This window comes from Polypterus senegalus, chromosome 6 (genome assembly GCF_016835505.1).
Source record: "Polypterus senegalus isolate Bchr_013 chromosome 6, ASM1683550v1, whole genome shotgun sequence".
NCBI classification, from domain to species: Eukaryota; Metazoa; Chordata; class Cladistia; order Polypteriformes; family Polypteridae; genus Polypterus; species Polypterus senegalus.
The window spans coordinates 8,279,269-8,301,344 of NC_053159.1; the positions used below are offsets into that span (position 1 = coordinate 8,279,269).

General features: G+C 41.3%; 1 protein-coding gene across 6 annotated transcripts in view; it reads left to right on the forward strand.

Annotated features, from left to right (window-relative positions):
* Window positions 1-22,076, forward strand: part of LOC120530767 (receptor tyrosine-protein kinase erbB-4-like) — a 799,040-nt gene that overhangs the window by 599,221 nt on the left and 177,743 nt on the right. For all 6 annotated transcript variants that reach the window (XM_039755347.1, XM_039755351.1, XM_039755348.1 and 3 more), the window contains exons 7-11: window positions 1,938-2,079; window positions 6,002-6,115; window positions 6,909-7,035; window positions 12,322-12,395; window positions 21,284-21,374. In XM_039755347.1, the coding sequence (XP_039611281.1) occupies window positions 1,938-2,079; window positions 6,002-6,115; window positions 6,909-7,035; window positions 12,322-12,395; window positions 21,284-21,374 (548 nt within the window). The remainder of the gene's footprint in view (window positions 1-1,937; window positions 2,080-6,001; window positions 6,116-6,908; window positions 7,036-12,321; window positions 12,396-21,283; window positions 21,375-22,076) is intronic.

Consider the following 22,076-nt stretch of genomic DNA (forward strand, 5'->3'; position numbering starts at 1 on the left):
TCTTCCTTCCTTCTTACAATAGTGTCGCCTGCTGCCTCCCGACTCTGACTCTCCGATGTGAGGCATTGGGCTTTTTGAAAGCACTTCTGGGTCATATAGAAACCAGGGAGGTCCCTCCTCGACAACAACCTCTAATGGTCCCCTAGGAACCCTGACAGGCCTGCACTTCCGAACCCCAGCAACTGTGTAGCCCTGTAGGTGTTCAAAATGGGACCACTCGGGAGAAACACTGCCACCTGTCATATGGGGGATGGAACTTTCCCTGGCCATCGGCTTATGCTTGTCCCTCATGTGTATGACTCTGGCTGGGCAAGAAGCCATTTCCTTATCCTGCCAGTATGCTCATCTGACCTTCCATTCTGGCCTCCCACCCAGGGCAGTTAGAATCTCTACAGTTTATAGACTATTAATAACTTGCCCACATTAGAGTTAGATGTTATTCTTTTTGTAAATCTATCTATCTATCTATCTATCTATCTATCTATCTATCTATCTATCTATCTATCTATCTATCTATCTATCTATCTATCTATCTATCTATCTATCTATCCTACCTATCCTACCTACTACACTAAACTTAATATCTACAGTATCTATCTATCTAGGGTGGTCCAGATCTAATTATGCAAATCCAGATCGTCCGGATAACTTTGATTTATGTGGGGACGATTCCAGTTCGGCATGAAGACGATTCTTCATGTCGTCAGTTTGCACACTTCTCAATGGTCTGGGATTTTTTGGGTGATTTTCTATTTTTTAAACTTAATAAGTTATAGCGTAATGAAAATTGCATAATTAGATCTGGACCACCCTATATAGTGCCTTCCCTATCTATCTATCTATCTATCTATCTATCTATCTATCTATCTATCTATCTACAGTGGGTACAGAAAAGTATTCAGGCAACCTTCAATTTTTCACTCTTTGTTATATTGCAGCCATTTGCTAAAATCATTTAAATATTTTTTTTCCTCATTAATGTACACATAGCACCCCATATTGACAGACAAAAAAAAGAATTTTTGAAATTGTTGCAGATTTATTAAAAAAGAAAAATTGAAATATCACATGGTCCTAAGTATTCAGACCCTTTGCTCAGTATTTAGTAGAAGCACCCTTTTGAGCTAATACAGCCATGAGTCTTCTTGGGAAAGATGCAACAAGTTTTTCACACCTGGATTTGGGGATCCTCTGCCATTCCTCCTTGCAGATCCTCTCCAGTTCTGTCAGGTTGGATGGTAAACGTTGGTGGACAGCCATTTTTAGGTCTCTCCAGAGATGCTCAATTGGGTTTAAGTCAGGGCTCTGGCTGGGCCACTCAAGAACAGTCACAGAGTTGTTGTGAAGCCACTCCTTCGTTATTTTAGCTGTGTGCTTAGGGTCATTGTCTTGGTGGAAGGTAAACCTTCGGCCCAGTCTGAGGTCCTTAGCACGCTGGAGAAGGTTTTTGTCCAGGATATGCCTGTACTTGGCCGCATTCATCTTTCCCTTGATTGCAACCAGTCGTCCTGTCCCTATCTATCTATCTATCTATCTATCTATCTATCTATCTATCTATCTATCTATCTATCTATCTATCTATCTATCTATCTATCTATCTATCTATCTATCTATCTATCTGTTATATAGTGCCTTTCACCTATCTATCTATCTATCTATCTATCTATCTATCTATCATATAGTGCCTTTCCTGTCTATCTATTAACTGTCTTTCTACTCTTATTACTTATTGTCATCTTGGCACTTATTGTTCTGTGTATTTTTAGGTGATACTACTCATTCCTCCTAATACCGTGTGTCATTTTATTTATACTTGATATTTTATACTATACTTTTATTTTTATACTGTGCCATATTTTCTCAGTCTTTGAGCGCTCAGTATATGCCTCGTGTGACTCTTCTTCTTTTTTTCTCGCCATCTTGCTTTTGCTCTGCAGGCCTGCACCAACTTCAATGACAGTGGCGCGTGTGTCACGCATTGCCCTTTGCCTTTTGTCTACAACCCCACCACGTTCCAGACCGAGCACAATCCCAAGGCCAAGTACACCTATGGGGCATTCTGTGTCAAAAAGTGTCCACGTAAGTTGCATGCAAAGTTTTCTAAATCAGTTTCTGCAATGAAAAGTGTAATGATGGATTGAAAGAGCTGGCCTGTTTGGAAAAAAATATTTTCTAAGACAATAATGTAATTATTACACGTTTACATACTTGTAGTTTTACTTGAACACCGGCTTTGTGGTGTACTGGAGTCTGTGTCATTGTTTTATAAATTAGAAGAAGTAAACATCCAAGTGCAAACCCCACCGCTGACATCCCATTTCTTCTCTCATCTCCATTCTTTGTCTGTTCACCAACTTGAAATCCATTGGTGTTACGTACTTCTGATGGCAGTGGCTTCTGGTGTCAGAATTAATTTGGAGCATGGGACTGTATGAGAGGAGTTTTTGAGATGTACAGTATGTTGTATACTTTGCTTATGTCGCATCATACGTTCCTGAAATGGACGCCAATCAAGTAAATGAAATAAGTACATTTGATGCCATGTCAGAAGAGTCTGCACCCGTGGAAGTGTCTTCTCATATCTTTAAATTCTACACCCTTCTCTGGGATGAGGCTGAATGCCCTGAGAATTCCACTATGGATGGATGTTTCTTTTTATGCGTGTTCACTGTGTCCATCCTGCTCTCGACAAATACATCAGAGGATCAAAATAATCCAGAAAATGAACCAAAACAAAGAAACGTAAACTTGTGAACTCACTTAGTGATTCTTTTTCTGTGTAATTGACTTTATGTAGTGCCCTTGGTTGAAGTCACCACATAAAATAATACTTGACATTACAGCAGGATTGAAGGGTTTAACATTATGGGTCCGTCACTGAGGTGTAATAATGTGGAAATGTCCAGTCTGTCATGTCTTGTCATTTTCTAACTGGCTTAATCCAGAGCAGGCTTGTGTTTGTGGCACTGGAGCCTGTCTCACACCTGCAAGTCTTTGTACTGTGCAAATTGACAGCGACAACATACAAGCTGCACTTTTTTCTGTCCTTTTTAATTCTCACCTTAATGATCAGCTTTGCTTTGTGAAATTATCATTTACCTTTTTTCCATATTGTTTTCATTGTTGAACCTTTGCGTACAAGAACTGTATGTACTGTACATGACATTAACACCAGAACGTTGGCAGTGCCCAGTGACCAGTCTTTACAGCTTGGGCTGCTTTGGATATGTGAGCCTGGGAATTGGTGTTTAATCTGGAGAGACCTCTTGAGGAAGACAGAAAATCCATTGCAGCGTCCCTCCCGCTTGCAGTGGTCCACTTTTCTGTGTCAGTGAACTCTGGGAGTCACACATCCATGAAATACGCTGTGCTGAACCAATACCCCCCTGAATTTCCCCAAATTTTCTACATTGTTTGATGGGATCATGAAAATTAAAGATCAGAAATTGATGATCTTTGTTGAGAAGTGTTTTCATTATTTATTCATTGTTTTTCCAATGACTCCGCAGCCCTTTCTGTTACCTGACTTCAGACTGAGAAAGAACACAATTCTCACTCCCTTTGTTACGAAGCCATAAATAGCAAAATGTCAGTAAGCTGGCTTCAAAAATCTGAAACATACCAGTAAATAAATATTAAAGGTTCTGTTTAAGATAGACAGGAAGGGCAATACACCAAAAACAGATTGGTATTTAAAAAGATAGCTAGATAGATATGAAAGGCACTATATAATGATAGATAGATTTATAGATGTGAATGGCACTGTATGATTGATAGATAGATAGGTGTGAAAAGCACTATATAATAGATAGATAGATAGATAGATGTGAAAAGCACTATATAATAGATATGAAAGGCACTATATAATAGATAGATAGATAGGTATGAAAGGCACTATATAATGATTGATTTTTGCTATCAATTTAAATGCTTACCTCTCTTTTGTTGATTTCATTATATTTTGCCCTTTCACTGTGCATTTTCCCTCCTTAGTTGTATGTTATCAGAAGCAGAGCAGACAAGCAGACAAACAACACTGAATCATGAAAGGCTGCAACTACTTTAGCTTCAGACCCACTGATTAGTAAATAACGGATAAATTAAACAATTAGAACACCTGGAAAAGTGGAATGAAAATCAAGATGAAAATATTATTAAAAGAAAAAAAATGCATTATTCACATATAACAGCTTAGTACATTTTATTTTTTTTTTTCTCTACCCAACTTCGTTTTCTAATTCTATATTGTTCCCAAAACACAGAACTTGGGAAATAACACATCACTTAATTAGCCCAGGAGTCCAATTTAAAACAGAAGCTGGTTGGAACAAAAACTTGCAGCCATAGGGGTCCCCAGACCCGAGTTTGTAAACCCCAGTAATAGACAGACAGATACTACACAGTAAACAGACAGTCAGGAAATACACTATACTGTATAATAAATCACTAGATAGACACTAGCTAGTTAAATATGTTGGTTCATAAGGTGATCAGTAGTAAAAAGACTAAAAAAGGACCTGTATATTAAATAATTAGATGGGCACAATGTAGTAAAAGTGTAGATAGGAATGGCAGTATAAAGAAAATCATTAAATGGTGATTATGTAGTAAGAAGAGCCAAGGCCATAACCAGTGACAAAAGTGATTAAGTGACTCAGTACTGAGCAAAGTGTGTGTAATAAATATGTAAAAATTCCTAATATCTGTTTCCTTCTGAGGTATTGAGTGCTAATTGATGAGGGTAAAATGAATTGAAATAATTTCAGCATAACGCTGCAACATAACAAAATGTGAAAAAAGTGAAGGATAAGACCGGTCTCAGCTAATAAATCGATAGATAGAGAGATAAGGCACTATATACTCTTGTTAATTAGTAGATGGACCTATGTAGTAAATATTTTGATAGAAAAGACACAATATAATTAATTACTAAATAATACCACTAAATCGTAAATATGTAGATGGGAAAATATTATGTATCAAATATTTAGCTAGGGAAAGTGTTTTATAGTGAATCATAGACTGAACATTGTTAATAGTAAATATGTAGATAGAACTGGCAGTACAGAGTAAATGTTTAGATAGATGGCAGACAGATAAGAAAGGCTTTATGTATATTATAATTTACAAATGTAACATAGCAAATTGTAAATCTCTGGACAGGAAAGGTACCATAAACAGTAATAAATAGATCGATAGGTAAGACACTATATAGTGCATCACTTGATAGGCACTAAATAGTAAACATGTTCTTGAGAAAGGTACTATGTAGTAAATCCCTAGTTGGATACAATGTAGTTACTATGTAGATAGCAAAGGCACTATATAGTAAGTCATAGCAAGAAGACAGTAAATAGTATACATCTAGATAGGAAAGATAGGTAGGTAGCTGGGAAAGACACTATAGAGTATAAGGAAAAGGGCAATGTATAGTAAACTACTAGGTGGACCCATGTAGTAAATGTTTAGATAGAAAAGACACTATATAATATATCACTGGCCACTAGGTAGTAAATACACAGATAGTAAAAATAGATAGCAAGGCAAGGTTCTGTATAGTGAATCATAGGCAGAAAAAAGTGACAAGTAAATATGTAAATAGAAAAGGTGCTGTGTAATAAATCTCAAGATAGATGCCAGATAGTAAATAAGTAATTAAGGAAGGTGTTACATTGTAAATCATAAGTGGAACATAATAAATTGTAAATGTCTTGTAAAAAAGGTATCATTTAGTAAATAGGTAAGGCACTATATAGTACACCATTACTTAGACACTATACAGTAAATATATAGATAGTAAAGGTACTATGTAGTAAATATGTAGATGACAAAGGCACTGTATAGTAAGTCGTAGCAAGAAGACCGTTAATAGTAAACATCCAGATAGTAAAGATACTAAATAGATACAGCAGGTAGTTGGTAAAGACACCATGCAGTAAATAGATACAGAAGACCCTATAAGGATGATGGCATTAATAAATCTTATTTTCATTTTTTGCAGATAATTTTGTAGTGGATATGAGCTCTTGTGTTCGTGCCTGCCCAAGCAATAAAATGGAAGTGGAAGAGAAGGGCATCAAGATGTGTAAGCCCTGCACAGACATCTGTCCTAAAGGTATGCAGCTCTTCTCCTTCAACGGACATCTTTGTCTTTCTGGAGTCCGCAAACGTAGCCCACGTTTTGTTCAGTTTAGCTCTGGTTACCCATTGGTTTGTTATTCATTCAGTTTAATGTCACACAATATCCGTTTAGTGATGCCCACATTTACAGGGGCTGTTTAGTGAGTGAATGACTGATGGGTGCGCACGTGAATGACAGATTGACAATGTGTGGGCAGCATAAAGTTGGTGGTGGGGTGGCACAGCGTTTAGTGTTGCTGCTGCTTCGTGGACTGAAGCTCCTGTGCACTTTGCCCTGTCCCTCTCTCTGTGACACTATGGTGTCCGTCCCACAACCCATATAGTAAGTGTGAGTCCCTGCTTAAATTAAATAGTCAGTCATCAGTCAGTCAGTCATTCTTCAACCTGCTATATCCTAACACAGGGTCACGGGGTCTGCTGGAGCCAATCCCAGCCAACACAATGCACAAGGCAGGAACAAATCCCCGGGCAGGGCGCCAGCCCACCGCAGGGCACACACACACACACCCCCACAATAGGGACAATTTAGGACCTAACCTGCATGTCTTTGGACTGTGGGAGGAAACCCACGCAGACACGGGGAGAACTTGCAAACTCCACGCAGGAAGGACCTGGGAAGCAAAACCAGGTCTCCTTACTGTGAGGCAGCAGCGCTACCCACTGTGCCACCGTGCCGCCCTAAATGAAATATTACACCCTAAAAATCTTTATAGTTTGGAATGCCTGAATGCATTATTAAAGTTCTTTTTCTCTTTTCTCCTTCACAGCATGTGATGGCATCGGGACGGGCACCTTACAGTCTGTCCAAACTGTAGATTCGAGCAACATCGATAAGTTTGTCAACTGCACAAAGATCAACGGGAACCTCGTCTTTCTCATCACTGGCATTGAAGGGTCAGAGCTCCTTTCCTTATCATCTATAAATCACACATAATGTTCAAGTTGTCCAAGTGGGCCAGTGCTGTATGTAAGATCTGGGTGGTGGCATCATCTGTGGGTCTACTGGAGTGGTCTGCCAACTGTAATGGCTCTAGTTCTTTGGGCAGTGAAGAGCATATGGAATCCTTGACTGGCCTCTTAAAACTCCTCATGGGGTTAGGACAGTGGTCATCCAGGCAGTCTGGGTGTGACAATGGTGGATCTTTTAAAGGATGATGGTATGACAGACCGGCTTCAATAGAGACGAAATTTTTTAAACAAGGAAGTCTTGTCTTCCCATAATGCCTTTTTATGACTTTAACTGCCACACAGCTGATTTACATGAGCTACATTCTTACTTCCATTTTATCTTCCAACCACCCGTCTCCCTCTCCGTCTCCCTGTGCCTTAGTACCCCTTTACCTTTTGTATAAGTAAAGACCTTTCAGGGGGGCAAAATAAAATGGCCACAACAGTCAAAGGGCAACCTTTCTTCTTCTTCTTCTTCTTCTTCTTCTTCTTCTTCTTCTCCTGTAGCACTCGACGTTCACCCTCTGAAGGCAGTTCTCTTCATCCAGTGCACAGAAACCTACTTACTGCCTTCTCGCCACCTAATTATGGCTGCTGGAGGGAATGAGTGTCGTTGGGGCCTAAGCGTGTGCGCCAGCCGCTCTTTATGGTTTACAGCCCTGCTGTAGACGCCGCTTCTCCAGGGGGAAGGCTGTTAATTTGCTTGTGGTTTGCACCTGCAGCCCAGTGTCCTGGACATTTAGAGTTAGATTGTCAGAATTCATTTCACCTCATGGCCAGCCAGGCGCCCAGAGCATAGTAGTGGGGGGGGGTGAGGTCTGACCCCCATTTCACCAGTCGTGCTTAGAATTGCATGCCAAGCTCCCCTGGGGGCTGCTAGGTTTTGTTCCTTTTTTTTCTTTCTTTAATTTAGCTTCCAGATTAGCATCTAAATTCAGGCCTGCCGAAACCCCCCCGGCCCCCCCCACCCTCTTGACTAACTGAACACCAGTGGAATTGTTGAGACTGCACTAAAGTACCACAAATGCAATTTGTGGGCTGTCAGTCGAGACCCCCGCACAAGGAACATTCTTGGAATTGCGTGTCAACAATAACTACAGCCCAGGGGTCCACGTCATACCCGCTCACTTAGGAGCATTTGCATGCTGTGATTGGAGAGGACCCTCATGGCAGCCCTATGCACTCGTAAGCACACAACGGAGGAACAAAACAAACACAAATGACACCTTTGCCAAAAATAAGTTGACTGCAGGAAGGGATAAGCACAGGGAGGATACAAGGTACATAACTAAAGAAGACAAAAACCCTTATTTGCCATGGTACCAGACTAAAGCTCTCCCATTACTCCAGGGGTGTCGAACTACAGGCCTGGTGGGCCGCAGTGGCTGCAGGATTTCATTCTCACCCTTTTCCTAATCAGTGACCAGATTTCACTGCTTAATAACTTCTTTTCTTTTCATTTTCCTAGCCCTGTTTTTAGGAATTTAATCCTCTGAATTGATTCCTTTCTTCATCAAGTGACAGCCAAACAGAAATGAGACTTGAAACGAGCTGACAGATGACCAGCTAAACTGGGGCTTCAAACTCCAACCAATCTCTTAATGAGAAGCTAATTCTTGCTGTTAATTAAACCCGTTCTTTAATCCCATAGCTTGTTGCTGCTCTCATTCTGCCAGAACAGACATTTCCAAAACTGTTGAAATCCTGTTTTTTTCTAAGAACATCATTAAAATGTGTTGGTGACCTGAGTGATCAACCTTAATGGGACCTTCACCTTTCTTTATTTTGAGATATTGTGTGATGGGCACAGATGAGCTGGTCATGTGGTGGCTTGTTTTGTGTCTCATTATTGTTTGGCTGCTAATTAAAGAAAAAGAAACAACTAAAGGGCCTGAGCCAAGTTAATTAAAACTGAGGCAAAAGAAGTTAATTAGCAGCCAAACCTAGTCACTGATGAAGAAGATGGTTAGAATGAAAACCTGCAGCCACTGCAGCCCTCCAGGATTGGAGTTCAACGCCCCTGCAATACCGATCCCCCCGACCCGACTTTGGATTTTTTTTTTCTTTCTCTCGTAACAGTGCCCTCAGGGTGAAGACCCATCCAGGGTTCGGTTTTTTTCCAACACTGCAGATCAGTGCATTTGCACCAGATACACCTAGATGCTACTCCCTCTACTGGCCATTGGCATCCTTTCGCCGGTCAAATGACCTGATGGGGCCAAGTGGGCCTGGCTGCGACCATGTGCCTGCACCGCTAAAATGGACTCATATACTTTTCAGACCCTCTAAAATCCAAAAGGTGGCACATTTGTGTTGAAGACGGTTTAGCATTGCATAGTTAACTGATGCAGATTTTAAGGCAATCCTCTAAAATCTAAATATCCACCTACATAAAAGGAGAAGTGCCTGTGTGTCCATCCAGTTGCTATGTGTCTGTCATTCCAATAGATGACCCATCACAAACATGAACGCTGTTTGTTTGCGAATCCCATGGCATATATCAGAGGTATGCGCATTGTATGGTGCACTGCAAATGTTAACGCCAAGATCTATGTTGATTACTTAGATTTCAACCCATCTTGGACAGATAACACAGCTAGTAAAAGGGTGTTTGTGTATTTGAGCAATGTCTCTGTCATTCCAATAGATGGCCCATCACAAACATTTTTAGTATTAAACTGCATTGTTATTGGCATTCCAACTGGATTGTGCGTTGTGAACATTTTAGTAGAAAAAATTGTTTGCATCTGCCATTCCAACAGATGGCACATCACAAGCATTAACACTGTTCTTGCGAATCCCATGGCATATATCAAAGATATGCACATTACATGGTGCACTGCAAATGTTAACTCTGAGGTCTACGTTGATGATTTCAACCCGTCTTGGACAGATAGCACAGCTAATAAAAGGGTGTTTGTGTTTTTGTGCGTCTGTCTGGTTACTATGTCTGTGTTTTTCCAGCAAGTGGTGCGTCAGAAACATTTGTACTGTAGTACTAAAGTGCAATGCATTTTTCATTTCAACAGATGGCGCATCACAAGCATTAACACTGTTTGTTTGCGAATCCCATGGCATATATCAGAGATATGCACATTGCATGGTGCACTGCAAATGTTGACACCGAGGTCTAAGTGGATTACTTGGATTTCAACCTGTCTTGGACAGATAGCACAGCTAGTAAAAGGGTGTTTGTGTATTTGAGCGTCTGTCCGGTTACAATGTCTCTGTCATCCTAATAGATGGCCCATCACAAACATTTTTAGTAATAAACTGCATTGTTATTGGAATTCCAACTGGATTGTGCGTCGTGAAATTATTAGTAGAAAAATTGTTTGGATCTGTCATTCCAACAGATGGCGCATCACAAGCATTAACACTGTTCTTGCGAATCCCATGGCATATATCAGAGATATGCACATTGCATGGTGCACTGCAAATGTTAACTTTGAGGTCTACGTTGATGATTTCAACCCGTCTTGGACAGATAGCACAGCTAAAAAAAAGGGTGTTTGTGTTTTTATGCATCTGTCCTGGTTGCTAAGTCTCTGTTATTCCAACAGGTGTTGTGTCAGAAATATTTTTAGTACTAAAGTGCATTGCATTTTTCATTTCAACAGATGGCGCATCACAAGCATTAACACTGTTTGTTTGCGAATCCCATGGCATATATCAGACATATGCTCATTGCATGGTGCACTGCAAATGTTGACACCGAGGTCTAAGTGGATTACTTGGATTTCAACCTGTCTTGGACAGATAGCACAGCTAGTAAAAGGGTGTTTGTGTATTTATGCATCTGTCCTGGTTGCTAAGTCTCTGTTATTCCAACAGGTGTTGTGTCAGAAATATTTTTAGTACTAAAGTGCATTGCATTTTTCATTTCAACAGATGGCACATCACAAACATCTGTATTAATAAAATCCCTGGCATTTATTATTCCAAAATTTTCATTCCAACAAATGGCGCATCACAAATGGTTGCACTGCTTTTCTGGATCAGAAGGCGGTGGATCTTTTTGGAGACAGGCGGAAGTGACATCATAGTGCTTCCTTGGTGTCTTCCTCCACTCTAGAATTATACAGGGAAGGAATGTTAATGAGTGTGTCACACCGTCTCCCCAGCTCATAAAGCGAGACTCCTGAAGGCCCTGAAGCACATGAAAGGTGTCCCAAAAGTTCCTGGAATCGGTCAATAGCTGGAGATTAGGGTATGGGTATCGAATATGCCACTAAGTATCATGTGCCTACAGGTTTGGTTAATCAGTCTGTTAACTGGCATCATGCTAAGTTCATGGAGTGCGTATTTCTGCCATTTAGTCTGCAGTCGTGCAGATGACTTTGACACATTTTTTTCTTCCTCCAAGCCACCATGGTAGATTTTCAGGAGACAATGATGATCCTGTTTTTCAACACGGATGGACTTGTTCATACAGAGCTTCAAACCTGTGAATAGAATGTTAATGAGTGACACCACATCGAGCTGCTGAGGCGTCTACAGGAAAGCATTAAAAAAAAATCCAGAGATGTGCTGCACACAAAGTGTGATTTGGCGCCATGACAGACCACCTGGGCACATTGGCTGTTCTTGCTTTGCACCCCCCTGGAGTGCTGTGCTGTACACACTCTCATGTACACACCCACATAAACTCATGGCAAGCCAGTTTAGAGCGGTATAGATTTGTGGCCAAAGTTGAGATGCCTATGTGAAGGCTGCATGTTCTCCGCAAGCTCCTCCAAATTTCTTTCCTCCTTCAAACACACCCAACTTAAACTCCGGCACCGTCTGGTTGTGTATACCACGTAATGGCTTGATGTTTCATTCAGAGCCAATTCTGACTTATGATACCGGGATAGCCTTAGTGTATTTGTGACTCGGTCTGAGCACAGAACCAGGACATTTCAGCCAACTTTGCTGAGCAGAGGTGTACATTTCATGAGGACCAATGAGGTTACCACAGCCTGCTCTTGATGTTACACCAGAAAGACATTATACTTGGACGTTACGACGGGGCTCGAAATCCAATCCGAGGTTTCCATTTGTGTGGCTATTTGGTCAGCAGGTATGAAATGGATTTTCTTTCAACATTTCAATCCCAGAAGACTGTTTTTGTAACAGCTGAGCCAGCAAACCAGGCTGTATAATCTCAACCTCTTTCTCTAGCAGTTGCACTCACATTTTGCCTTTTTTGTGTTTTTTTTTTTTTCTTTTTTCTCTCTCCGCAATCTATAGGGATGCCTATCATAATATTGAGGCCTTGGATCCGGAAAAACTAAACATGTTTCGGACTGTTCGTGAGATTACAGGTGAGCATGTAAGGTTATATAATGAAAAGACAAAAATGTAAAAAACTGAAAAAAAGAAAAGATGCTGTGTGTTGTTTGCTGCTGTTCTCCTCACCTCTGGCATAAGTAACCTAAGTGACCACTGTGGTCAGTAGGGGGACCTGCAACAGGACTGTTTTGGATATGAACAGTAAGATAAGTGTGGGGAAAATAGGTATAAAGATAAGGGGCCCCAAAAAGATGCAGTCACCATTCATAAAAACGGAAAGACCAGAAAAGAAGGTGCAACAACAACACAGCATGAAGCCATAAATGATGAGAGTGCAGCTTTGAGATGGGCCTTTCTGAAGATCGTGACAAACTGGTAGCACTTACTGTACAATACATTCAGGGTGGCACATTGGCTAATGCTGCGCCTCACAGCTCCCTGTCTGTCTGTCTATCTATCTATCTATCATTATATAGTGCCTTTCATACAGTATCTATCTATCTATCTATCTATCTATCTATCTATCTATCTATCTATCTATCTATCTCTCATTATATAGTGCCTTTCATACAGTATCTATCTATCTATCAATCTATCTATCTCTCATTATATAGTGCTTTTCATACAGTATCTATCTATCTATCTATCTATCTATCTATCTATCTATCTATCTATCTATCTATCTATCTGTCTATCTATCTATCTCTCATTATATAGTGCCTTTCCTACAGTATCTATCTATCTATCTATCTATCTATCTATCTGTCTATCTATCTATCTATCTGTCTATCTATCTATCTGTCTATCTATCTATCTCTCATTATATAGTGCCTTTCCTACAGTATCTATCTATCTATCTATCTATCTATCTATCTATCTATCTATCTATCTATCTATCTATCTCTCATTATATAGTGCCTTTCATACAGTATCTATCTATCTATCTATCTATCTATCTATCTATCTATCTATCTATCTAGTTTACTGCATTTTATATACTGCTCAAAAAAATAAAGAAGCACTTTTTAATGAGAGTATAGCATCACGTCAATAAGATTTCTGGGCTGTTGATCTGCTCAATTAACTAGCAGAGGGGCTTGTTCATCAGTTTCAGCTGCTTTGGTGCACTAGAGGGGCGACAATGAGACGACCACCCAGAACAGGAATGAATGGTTTAACCAGTCGTGGCCACTGACATTTTTCCCTCTTTGTTTGTTTTTTCACTCGTTTTGCATTCGGCTACGGACAGTGTCACTACTGGTAGCATGAGGCCATACCTGGACCCTACAGAGGTGGCACAGGTAGTCCAACTTCTCCATGATGGCACATCAATTTGTGTCATTGCCTGAAGGTTTGCTGTGTCTCCCAGCACAGTCTCAAGGGCATGGAGGAGATTCCAGGAGACAGGCAGGCAGTTCCTCAAGGAGAGCTGGACAGGGCCCCTCGTAGAAGGTCCTTCACTCATCAGCAGGACCCACCACTATCTGCTCCTTTGGGCAAAGAGGAACAGGAAGAGCACTGGCAGAGCCTACAAAATGACCTCCAGCAAGCAGGCCACTGGCGTGAATGTCTCTGACCAAAAAATCAGAAGCAGACTTCATGAGGGTGGCCTGAGGGCCCGACTATGTTCTCTAGTGGTCACCGTGGAGCTCGAATGGCACTTGTCACAGAATACCAGAATTGGCAGGTCCACCACTAGCACCCTGTGCTTTTCACAGATGAGAGCAGGTTCACCCTGAGCACATGTGACAGACGTGAAAGGGTCTGGAGAAGCCGTGGTGATCGTTATACTGTTGCCTGTAACATCGTTCAGGATGACCGGTTTGGGGGGGGGTTAGTGATGGTCTGGGGAGACACATCCATGGGGGAGACGCACAGACCTCTACAAGCTAGACAACAGCACCTTGACTGCCATTAGGTATCGGGATGAAAATCTTGGACCCTTTGTCAGACCCTATGTTGGTGCAGTGGGTTCTGGGTTCCTCCTGGTGTATGACCACGCCCGGCCGGCCTCATGTGGCGAGAGTATGCAGGCAGTTTCTGGAGGATGAAGGACTCGATCCCATTGACTTGCTCCCCCCGATGCTCACTCGCCTGACTGTAATCCAATAGAACACCTCTGGGTGGGACATTATGTTTTGGTCTGACACTTCAGCCTGTCCAGGAGCTCAGTGATGCCCTGGTCCAGATCTGGGAGAAGATCCCCCAGGACACCATCCGTTTTCTCTTTAGGACGTTGTCAGACATGCATACACGCACATATGGGGTCGGGGGGTCCATACAAACTACTGAGTACGAGTTGCTGCAATGACATTTCGGCCAAATGGACTCACCTGCCTGCCTGCCACCTCATTTTTTCCCTTTGTCTTTTAATTCAGCCCTCTGTCGGTTGATCATTTTCATTTCCATCCTTTCATTCCTCACACATCAGCATACCAGTCCATATCAGTAGAGATAGCAGCAGGATTTGTCTTTCCCATTGAGATCTGATGTGTTCCTTTCATTTTATGAGCAGTTTATTTATCTGTCTATCAGGAAGTTGTGCTTCAGCTTTGAAAGAGAGCCTCAGTAGGTCAGACACTGGGCAGTAAAAAGCAAAGGCGACTCCCTGTATGCCCCAGAAATAAAGCGCCTTGAGGTGATTGCTACAAATGGGGTGACATGTTCATCAAAGCTGTGCCTCTCATGTCCAGGTCCCGGTCCCACTCCCAGTCTGGCCACTCTCAGTGTGGAGTTGACATGTTCTTCCTGTGTTTATTTGGGTTTTTCTTTACGTTCTTTGTCTTTCCTCCCTCTTGGCTATTTAAGTTAGTTGGCGGTTCAAAGTTTGTCAGGTGTAAGTGAGTGTGTGCCCGGTGCCCATCTGAGGTTGTTTCCCACTTTGTGCTCTAGCATTGTCCCTAACTTACACTGAATAATCTAAATTAGAAAACGGAGAGTAGTGTGAAATTCTGTCATGTGCTCATCAACATGCAGCAGGTCTCTCCTCTCCCGCACCATGATTACTGAGTTGAATTAGATTATCTCAAATCTTCTGTCTTTCTTGCCTTAAACAGCTCCCTGCATGGCTGTGCCAGGATACTGATGGCATGAATTCACAGGATTTAGTGCCACTATCATGACTATTTTTTCCCATATTTGGGAATTTCGTTGGTGCCGGAATGGAGGGCAGATTAGTGAGCCACTGCGATATCCCCAGCAATCAGTCAATTATACAGGACCCTTCACAGAGTACATCAACACAAGAGCAAACAAACGTCCAAGTGAAAGTGTTTAAAGTAAAATATGAAATCACAAGAAAGCAAAGTCTGAAGGGTCAAAGGGTGGCAGCCCTCCTGGTGTCCCAGTTCCAGCCTGGCCACTGCCTGTTCTCGTCGTGTCTCTTATCAGCCTTTCTCGTGGCGTTTTGGTTTATTCTTCCACCTCCTCAGGTCTTCCCAGTCAGGTTAACTGACCCCTCTGAATTGTCCCATTAGGAGTAAGTGAGTTGGCCTAACCCTGCATACCCTTGAGCCCAAGACTCTGCAGCTGTGAGGCCCAAATGCTAACCACCAGGCCACCACCACATCCTTCAAACTTCATTTTCTTGTAATTGTTCTTGCTCTGGCTGATTTCACGGTTTAGCTTGGCACTCTAAATTGTACTCTGGTTTGCTGCGTAAAGTGTCTTGTGAGGAGCGCCATTTAATAAATGGACTGATTGATTTATTGATTAGGCTGTTACAGTGCCCCTCTCATCTGCCCACCTCTCCACGACAGCACTTGGGAATACTTCCTTCTCCCAATTCCTGTTAACCGTTGTCATTTCAAAGGAAGGGTCCTGCACCCTTTTACCACCATGACACCCATTGGGGCTTCAGTTGACGTGACTCTTTATAGCTTCTGGTGATGTCTGGAAAGAAGGAACAGATCTGGAAACACATGAGAAGTTAGCATGTCAAGCTCACACGTCAGCAGACATCTCGACACTAATGGCCACACTGCAAGGGGTGTTCAAATTGATATAACAGGCACCATTGATCTAATCCCAGGCAGCAAAAAAAAAAAAAACAAATGTGGAAATCTTTCTAACTGGCCGCTTTGAAATCTCCAGGAGGTAATGTTTTATTCCAAAGCCATCACAACATGGCCCCCAGCCAGTCTTATATAAAAGAAAAAAATATCGTAGAGCATGTGCGGAGCAGCACTTGATTACAGGCACAAGCAGGGCTGAATCATGGGATAAGTGACCCCTTGGAACCCTGTGTGTGTGTATGTGCGTGTGTGTGTGTTTTGTATGTTATACGTGTGTACGTATTTACACTACACATACCCACGTTATGTAGTTCTAGTATTTATTGAAATGTAAGCCGTTCAAGTCCAGTGAATAATCTGAACTGGTGCAAAGGTGTCATGGACTGGGAGTGCCAAAGCACTAAAGAGTTAGTAAAAGTTTTTTAAAAGCCCTTCCAAAAATGTCCAGTAGAGGGAGATATCACCGTCAAACCCCGGCTAGCAATGAGGTCACACAGCAGTAGCAACAACAATTCATTATAGTCCCAGAATCACGTAAGGAATGCCTTGAATAGGCCCTGTTTTTGACAGCCCTACAGCCTTGAACGAATCCCTGAAAATAAAAAAATCTCAAGAAAGGCAATTCATAGAGAGACCCCCTTCCAGGTATGTCGGGTTGTGCAGTGGGCATCAAAAAATGGGGTAAATACAAGACACAAAACAGAACAAGAGTAATCCTCTTCACGGAGCTCGATGGTCAATCCATCATGACCACCTCAGAAATACAATACAATAGTTAAACTACTTAGTAGGCGCAGACAGCCACGACAACTTGCATCATCTTTATAAAATAAAGAATTTATTCTTAACACCATGCCCAGTAACAAAAGCAAGTTCTGTAGAGCACAAAACTTAAAAAAAAGCTTCCCAAAGAAAAGGCAATCAAAGTCTTAACAAAGTCCCAGCACAGAAATCCAAGGCAAGGTCAAAAAACAGAGCAAAAGATCAAAATCGAGACATCCAATAATTGAAAGAAATAACAATTAACAGAAGAAAACTCGCTGCTCCTCCACACATTCGAAATGAACCGTCAGACACTGTGGGAGCAGAGGGCAGTTCATGGTCGATGATTGGCAGGTGGCTCCACCTCTTTGGTGGAATCTCCCACCAGTTCCATGGAACATAACAAAGCCTGCTTAGATACATAGAAGAATCCAGAAAGAAAGAAAGTAGGGTGCACTTGAATAACATAATTAATGTATCAAAAATGAACAAAATAGAAAAGAAAAACATGAATTTGAACCCCAACAAGGGCACATATACTGCCTATCTGTCTATCTATCTATCTATCTATCTATCTATCTATCTATCTATCATATAGTGCGTTTCATGTCTGTCTGTCTGTCTGTCTGTCTGTCTGTCTGTCTATCTGTCTGTCATATAGTGCCTTTAATATCTGTCTGTCTATCCATCTATCCATCCACCCTTGTCTGTTTCTCCATTATATTGTGCCTTTCATTATCTATCTATCTATCTATCTATCTATCTATCTATCTATCTATCTATCTATCTATCTATCTATCTATCTATCTATCTATCTATCTATCTATCTGTTATATAGTGCCTTTAACATCTATCTATCTATCTATCTATCTATCTATCTATCTATCTATCTATCTGTCTGTCTGTCTGTCTGTCTGTCATATAGTGCCTTTAATATCTGTCTGTCTATCCATCTATCCATCCACCCTTGTCTGTTTCTCCATTATATTGTGCCTTTCATTATCTATCTATCTATCTATCTATCTATCTATCTATCTATCTATCTATCTATCTATCTATCATTTAGTGCATTTCGTATCTGTCTCTGTCTGTTCATCCTTTATATTGTGCCTGTCTATCTATCTATTATATAATCTATTTCTAATGTATGGTTTTTTGGTTGGTTTAGTTGTAAGAAATCAAACCCTGGTGACCCCATATAATTGAACTTTGACAAAACAAATAAAAGCACACAGTAATTGCGGAGCCGTCTTCTCAGATGCAGTTTCTCAATCAAACTAACTCAAGATGGCACATCTTTCAGTCTTAAGTCCTTACAGGATGAGGTGGGTCGAGGAGGCCAGACACCAGAAGTGGTATCGGTGATGGTACAGCCATCACTCTTCTCGTCTGCAGAAGGAGGAGGAGAAAGGATATTAGCACACAGTGCCAACCGCTGGAGCAGCCAGGAATTACAATCACCAGTGCCCTTTAGCTGTCCCCTATGCGCACTCATGTGACACTAGTCTACATCAAATTCTCAGATTAAACTTCTGTCTGTGGTTCCAATTTATGCTTTACTGATTAACACATCACATTTATGGCATATTTATCTATTTGAATAGGGCGGAGTGGTTGCTCTGAGGCTAAGGATCAGTGCTGGTATCCTGAAGGTTGCCGGTTTGAATCCCCGTCACTGCCAAAAGAGATCCTACTCTGCTGGGCCCTTGAGCAAGACTCTTAACCTGTAATTGATCCAGGGGCGCTATACAATGGCTGACCCTGCGCTCTGACCCCAAGGGGTATGCGAAAACTAACAAAGTCCTAATACAAGAAATTGTATAAGGCGAAATAAAAAAAATATATATTTGTCAGTTATGTTCAGTTATTATTCAGGCTGTTGAAAACTTTTTGTGACTTATTTGGTAAATGTAGCAGTTTAAAAAAGCTGAAAGTCTGCAGATTTTGTGAAAAGATAAATATTTAGGAGATAAGGAATGTGAGGTTCCATCCTGAAAAGAGCTTTTAATACAAAAACTAAAGAGAATTCCAAAAAGAGTCATATGAGAAGCCAGAGGGAGAGCATCTTGAGAAAGGGGCTTTTAATTTCTTGGCTCAGCCACCCCACTTTTTATTTGGACATGTTGAATCTTTGTTGTTGGCTCACAGCTGTCTCTTTACCATTTTGATGTCTGAAGAACCTTTCCTGTGTCATACAGTGGTGCTTGAAAGTTTGTGAACCCTTTAGAATTTTCTATATTTCTGCATATATATGACCTAAAACATCATCAGATTTTCACTCAAGTCCTAAAAGTAGATAAAGAGAAACCAGTTAAACAAATGAGACAAAAATATTATACTTGGTCATTTATTTATTGAGGAAAATGATCAAATATTACATATTTGTGAGTGGCAAAAGTATGTGAACCTTTGCTTTCAGTATCTGCTGTGACCCCCCCCAATAACTCCAACTAAAAGTTTCCGGTAACTTTTGCTCATTCCTGCACACCGGCTTGGAGGAATTTTCCCATTCCTCGGTACAGAACAGCTTCAACTCAGTGATGTTGGTGGGTTTCCTCCCATGAACTGCTCTCTTCAGGTCCTTCCACAACATTTCGATTGGATTAAGGTCAGGACTTTGACTTGGCCATTCCAGAACATTCACTTTATTCTTCTTTAACCATTCTTTGGTAGAACGACTTGTGTGCTTAGGGTCGTTGTCTTGCTGCATGACCCACCTTCTCTTGAGATTCAGTTCATGGACAGATGTCCTGACATTTTCCTTTAGAATTCTCTGATATAATTCAGAATTCATTGTTCCATCAATGAAGGCAAGCCGTCCTGGCCCAGATGCAGCAAAACAGGCCCAAACCATGATACTACCACCACCATGTTTCACAGATGGGATAAGGTTCTTATGCTGGAATGCAGTGTTTTCCTTTCTCCAAACATAACGCTTTTCATTTAAACCAAAAGTTCTATTTTGGTCTCATCCGTCCACAAAACATTCTTCCAATAGCCTTCTGGTTTGTCCATGATCTTTAGCAAACTGCAGACGAGCAGCAATGTTTTTTGGAGAGCAGTGGCTTTCTCCTTGCAACCCTGCCATGCACACCATTGTTGTTCAGTGTTCTCCTGATGGTGGACTCATGAACATGAACATTAGCCAATGTGAGAGAGGCCTTCAGTTGCTTAGAAGTTACCCTGGGGTCCTTTGTGACCTCGCCGACTATTACACGCCTTGCTCTTGGAGTGATCTTTGTTGGTCGACCACTCCTGGGTAGGGTAACAATGGTCTTGAATTTCCTCCATTTGTACACAATCTGTCTGACTGTGGATTGGTGGAGTCCAAACTCTTTAGAGATGGTTTGGTAACCTTTTCCAGCCTGATGAGCATCAACAACTCATTTTGTGAGGTCCTTAGAAAGCTCCTTTGTTCGTGCCATGATACACTTCCACAAACATGTGATGTGAAGAGCAGACTTTGATAGATCCTGTTCTTTAAATAACACAGGGTGCCCACTCACACCTGATTGGCATCCCATTGACTGAAAACACCTGACACCTCACCTTCAAACTAACTCATCACCCTAGAGGTTCACATACTTTTGCCACTCACAAATATGTAATATTCGATCATTTTCCTAAATAAATAAATGACCAAGTATAATTTTTTTGTCTCATTTGTTTAACTGGTTTCTCTTTATGTACTTTTAGGACTTGAGTGAAAATCTGATGATGTTTTAGGTCATATTTATGCAGAAATACAGGAAATTCTAAAGGGTTCACAAACTTTCAAGCACCACTGTAGGTAGTGTGCACATTGCTTAAGGCTTTCCTTCAAACGCTGAGATTGTGTGTTCAAATCCCACTACTGACACCATGTGTGACCACGAGCAGGTCACCTCACATGGCTGTGCTCCAATTGGAAAAGCAAATGAAACATAGCTAACTGTATCTGAAATGTTGTTCGTCACCTTGGCTAAACATGTCAGCCCGGTAATCGTAATAAGGTTAAGTAAAGAAACTCGTTTAAGGAAGTGAAAACACACATCAGCAGAATTTCTTAAAACTGAAATTCTCAGTCCATCGTAATCCAGGCCTGCATGTCTGACGTGTGAAGTTCAACTTCAATTGTCTGTCTGACCCCCCTTTTTATTTTGCAGGGTATCTGAACATCCAGTCCTGGCCGAAAAACATGTCTGATTTCAGTGTATTCTCCAACCTGGCGACCATAGGAGGCCGAGTTCTCTACAGGTGACTTTCAAACAGATGACAGCCTGGCCGTTCTGAATAAAGTTTACTAAGCTCAGTAGGAGATGAATGCGCTCGGTAATTGATTGAGTGCTGAAAGCACCATCAGAGGAGGCTGTAAATAGCAGATTCAGAGGCAGTGAAATGTTCCATTGGGACAATAATGAAAATTTACAATTCCTTTTAGAAGCACATAGAGCACACATATCATCATTTATTGAGCATGAGTGTGTCGTTTATTAAAGCCTTGTACAGCTTATTCTTATTAACAAAGCCGATTGTACAATATGACTGATGGCGCAGCTCGATGTCTGTCTGCCTCGACTGAGTGGCACAGTGACGTCATGGCACTGGGTTTAAGTGAACGCTACTGCCGGACATTGAAGCTCTTTTTATCTTTAAACTGCACTTATTATGGAGGTGGCGTTTGGAGTAAGTCAGACTATAATGAGAAGGGGCTGTGGATTCGTCTCTTTTTACTCAGTCAATCAGTCGGCTGTTTCATAGCAGTCACGTCCACATCAAAGGGCAAGAAGCCAGGCGGCTGTCCTACTTGTTATTTATTCAATGATTCCTTCATGCGTGCATGCATTATTCAGTGGGCACAAAGATGTGCTCCACTGGTCAACACCAAAATTCTTCTCCCACTCTCCTTATGCATTATGTGCAGCATCTAATAAAGCTCTTAGATTTTACTGTTTGTTT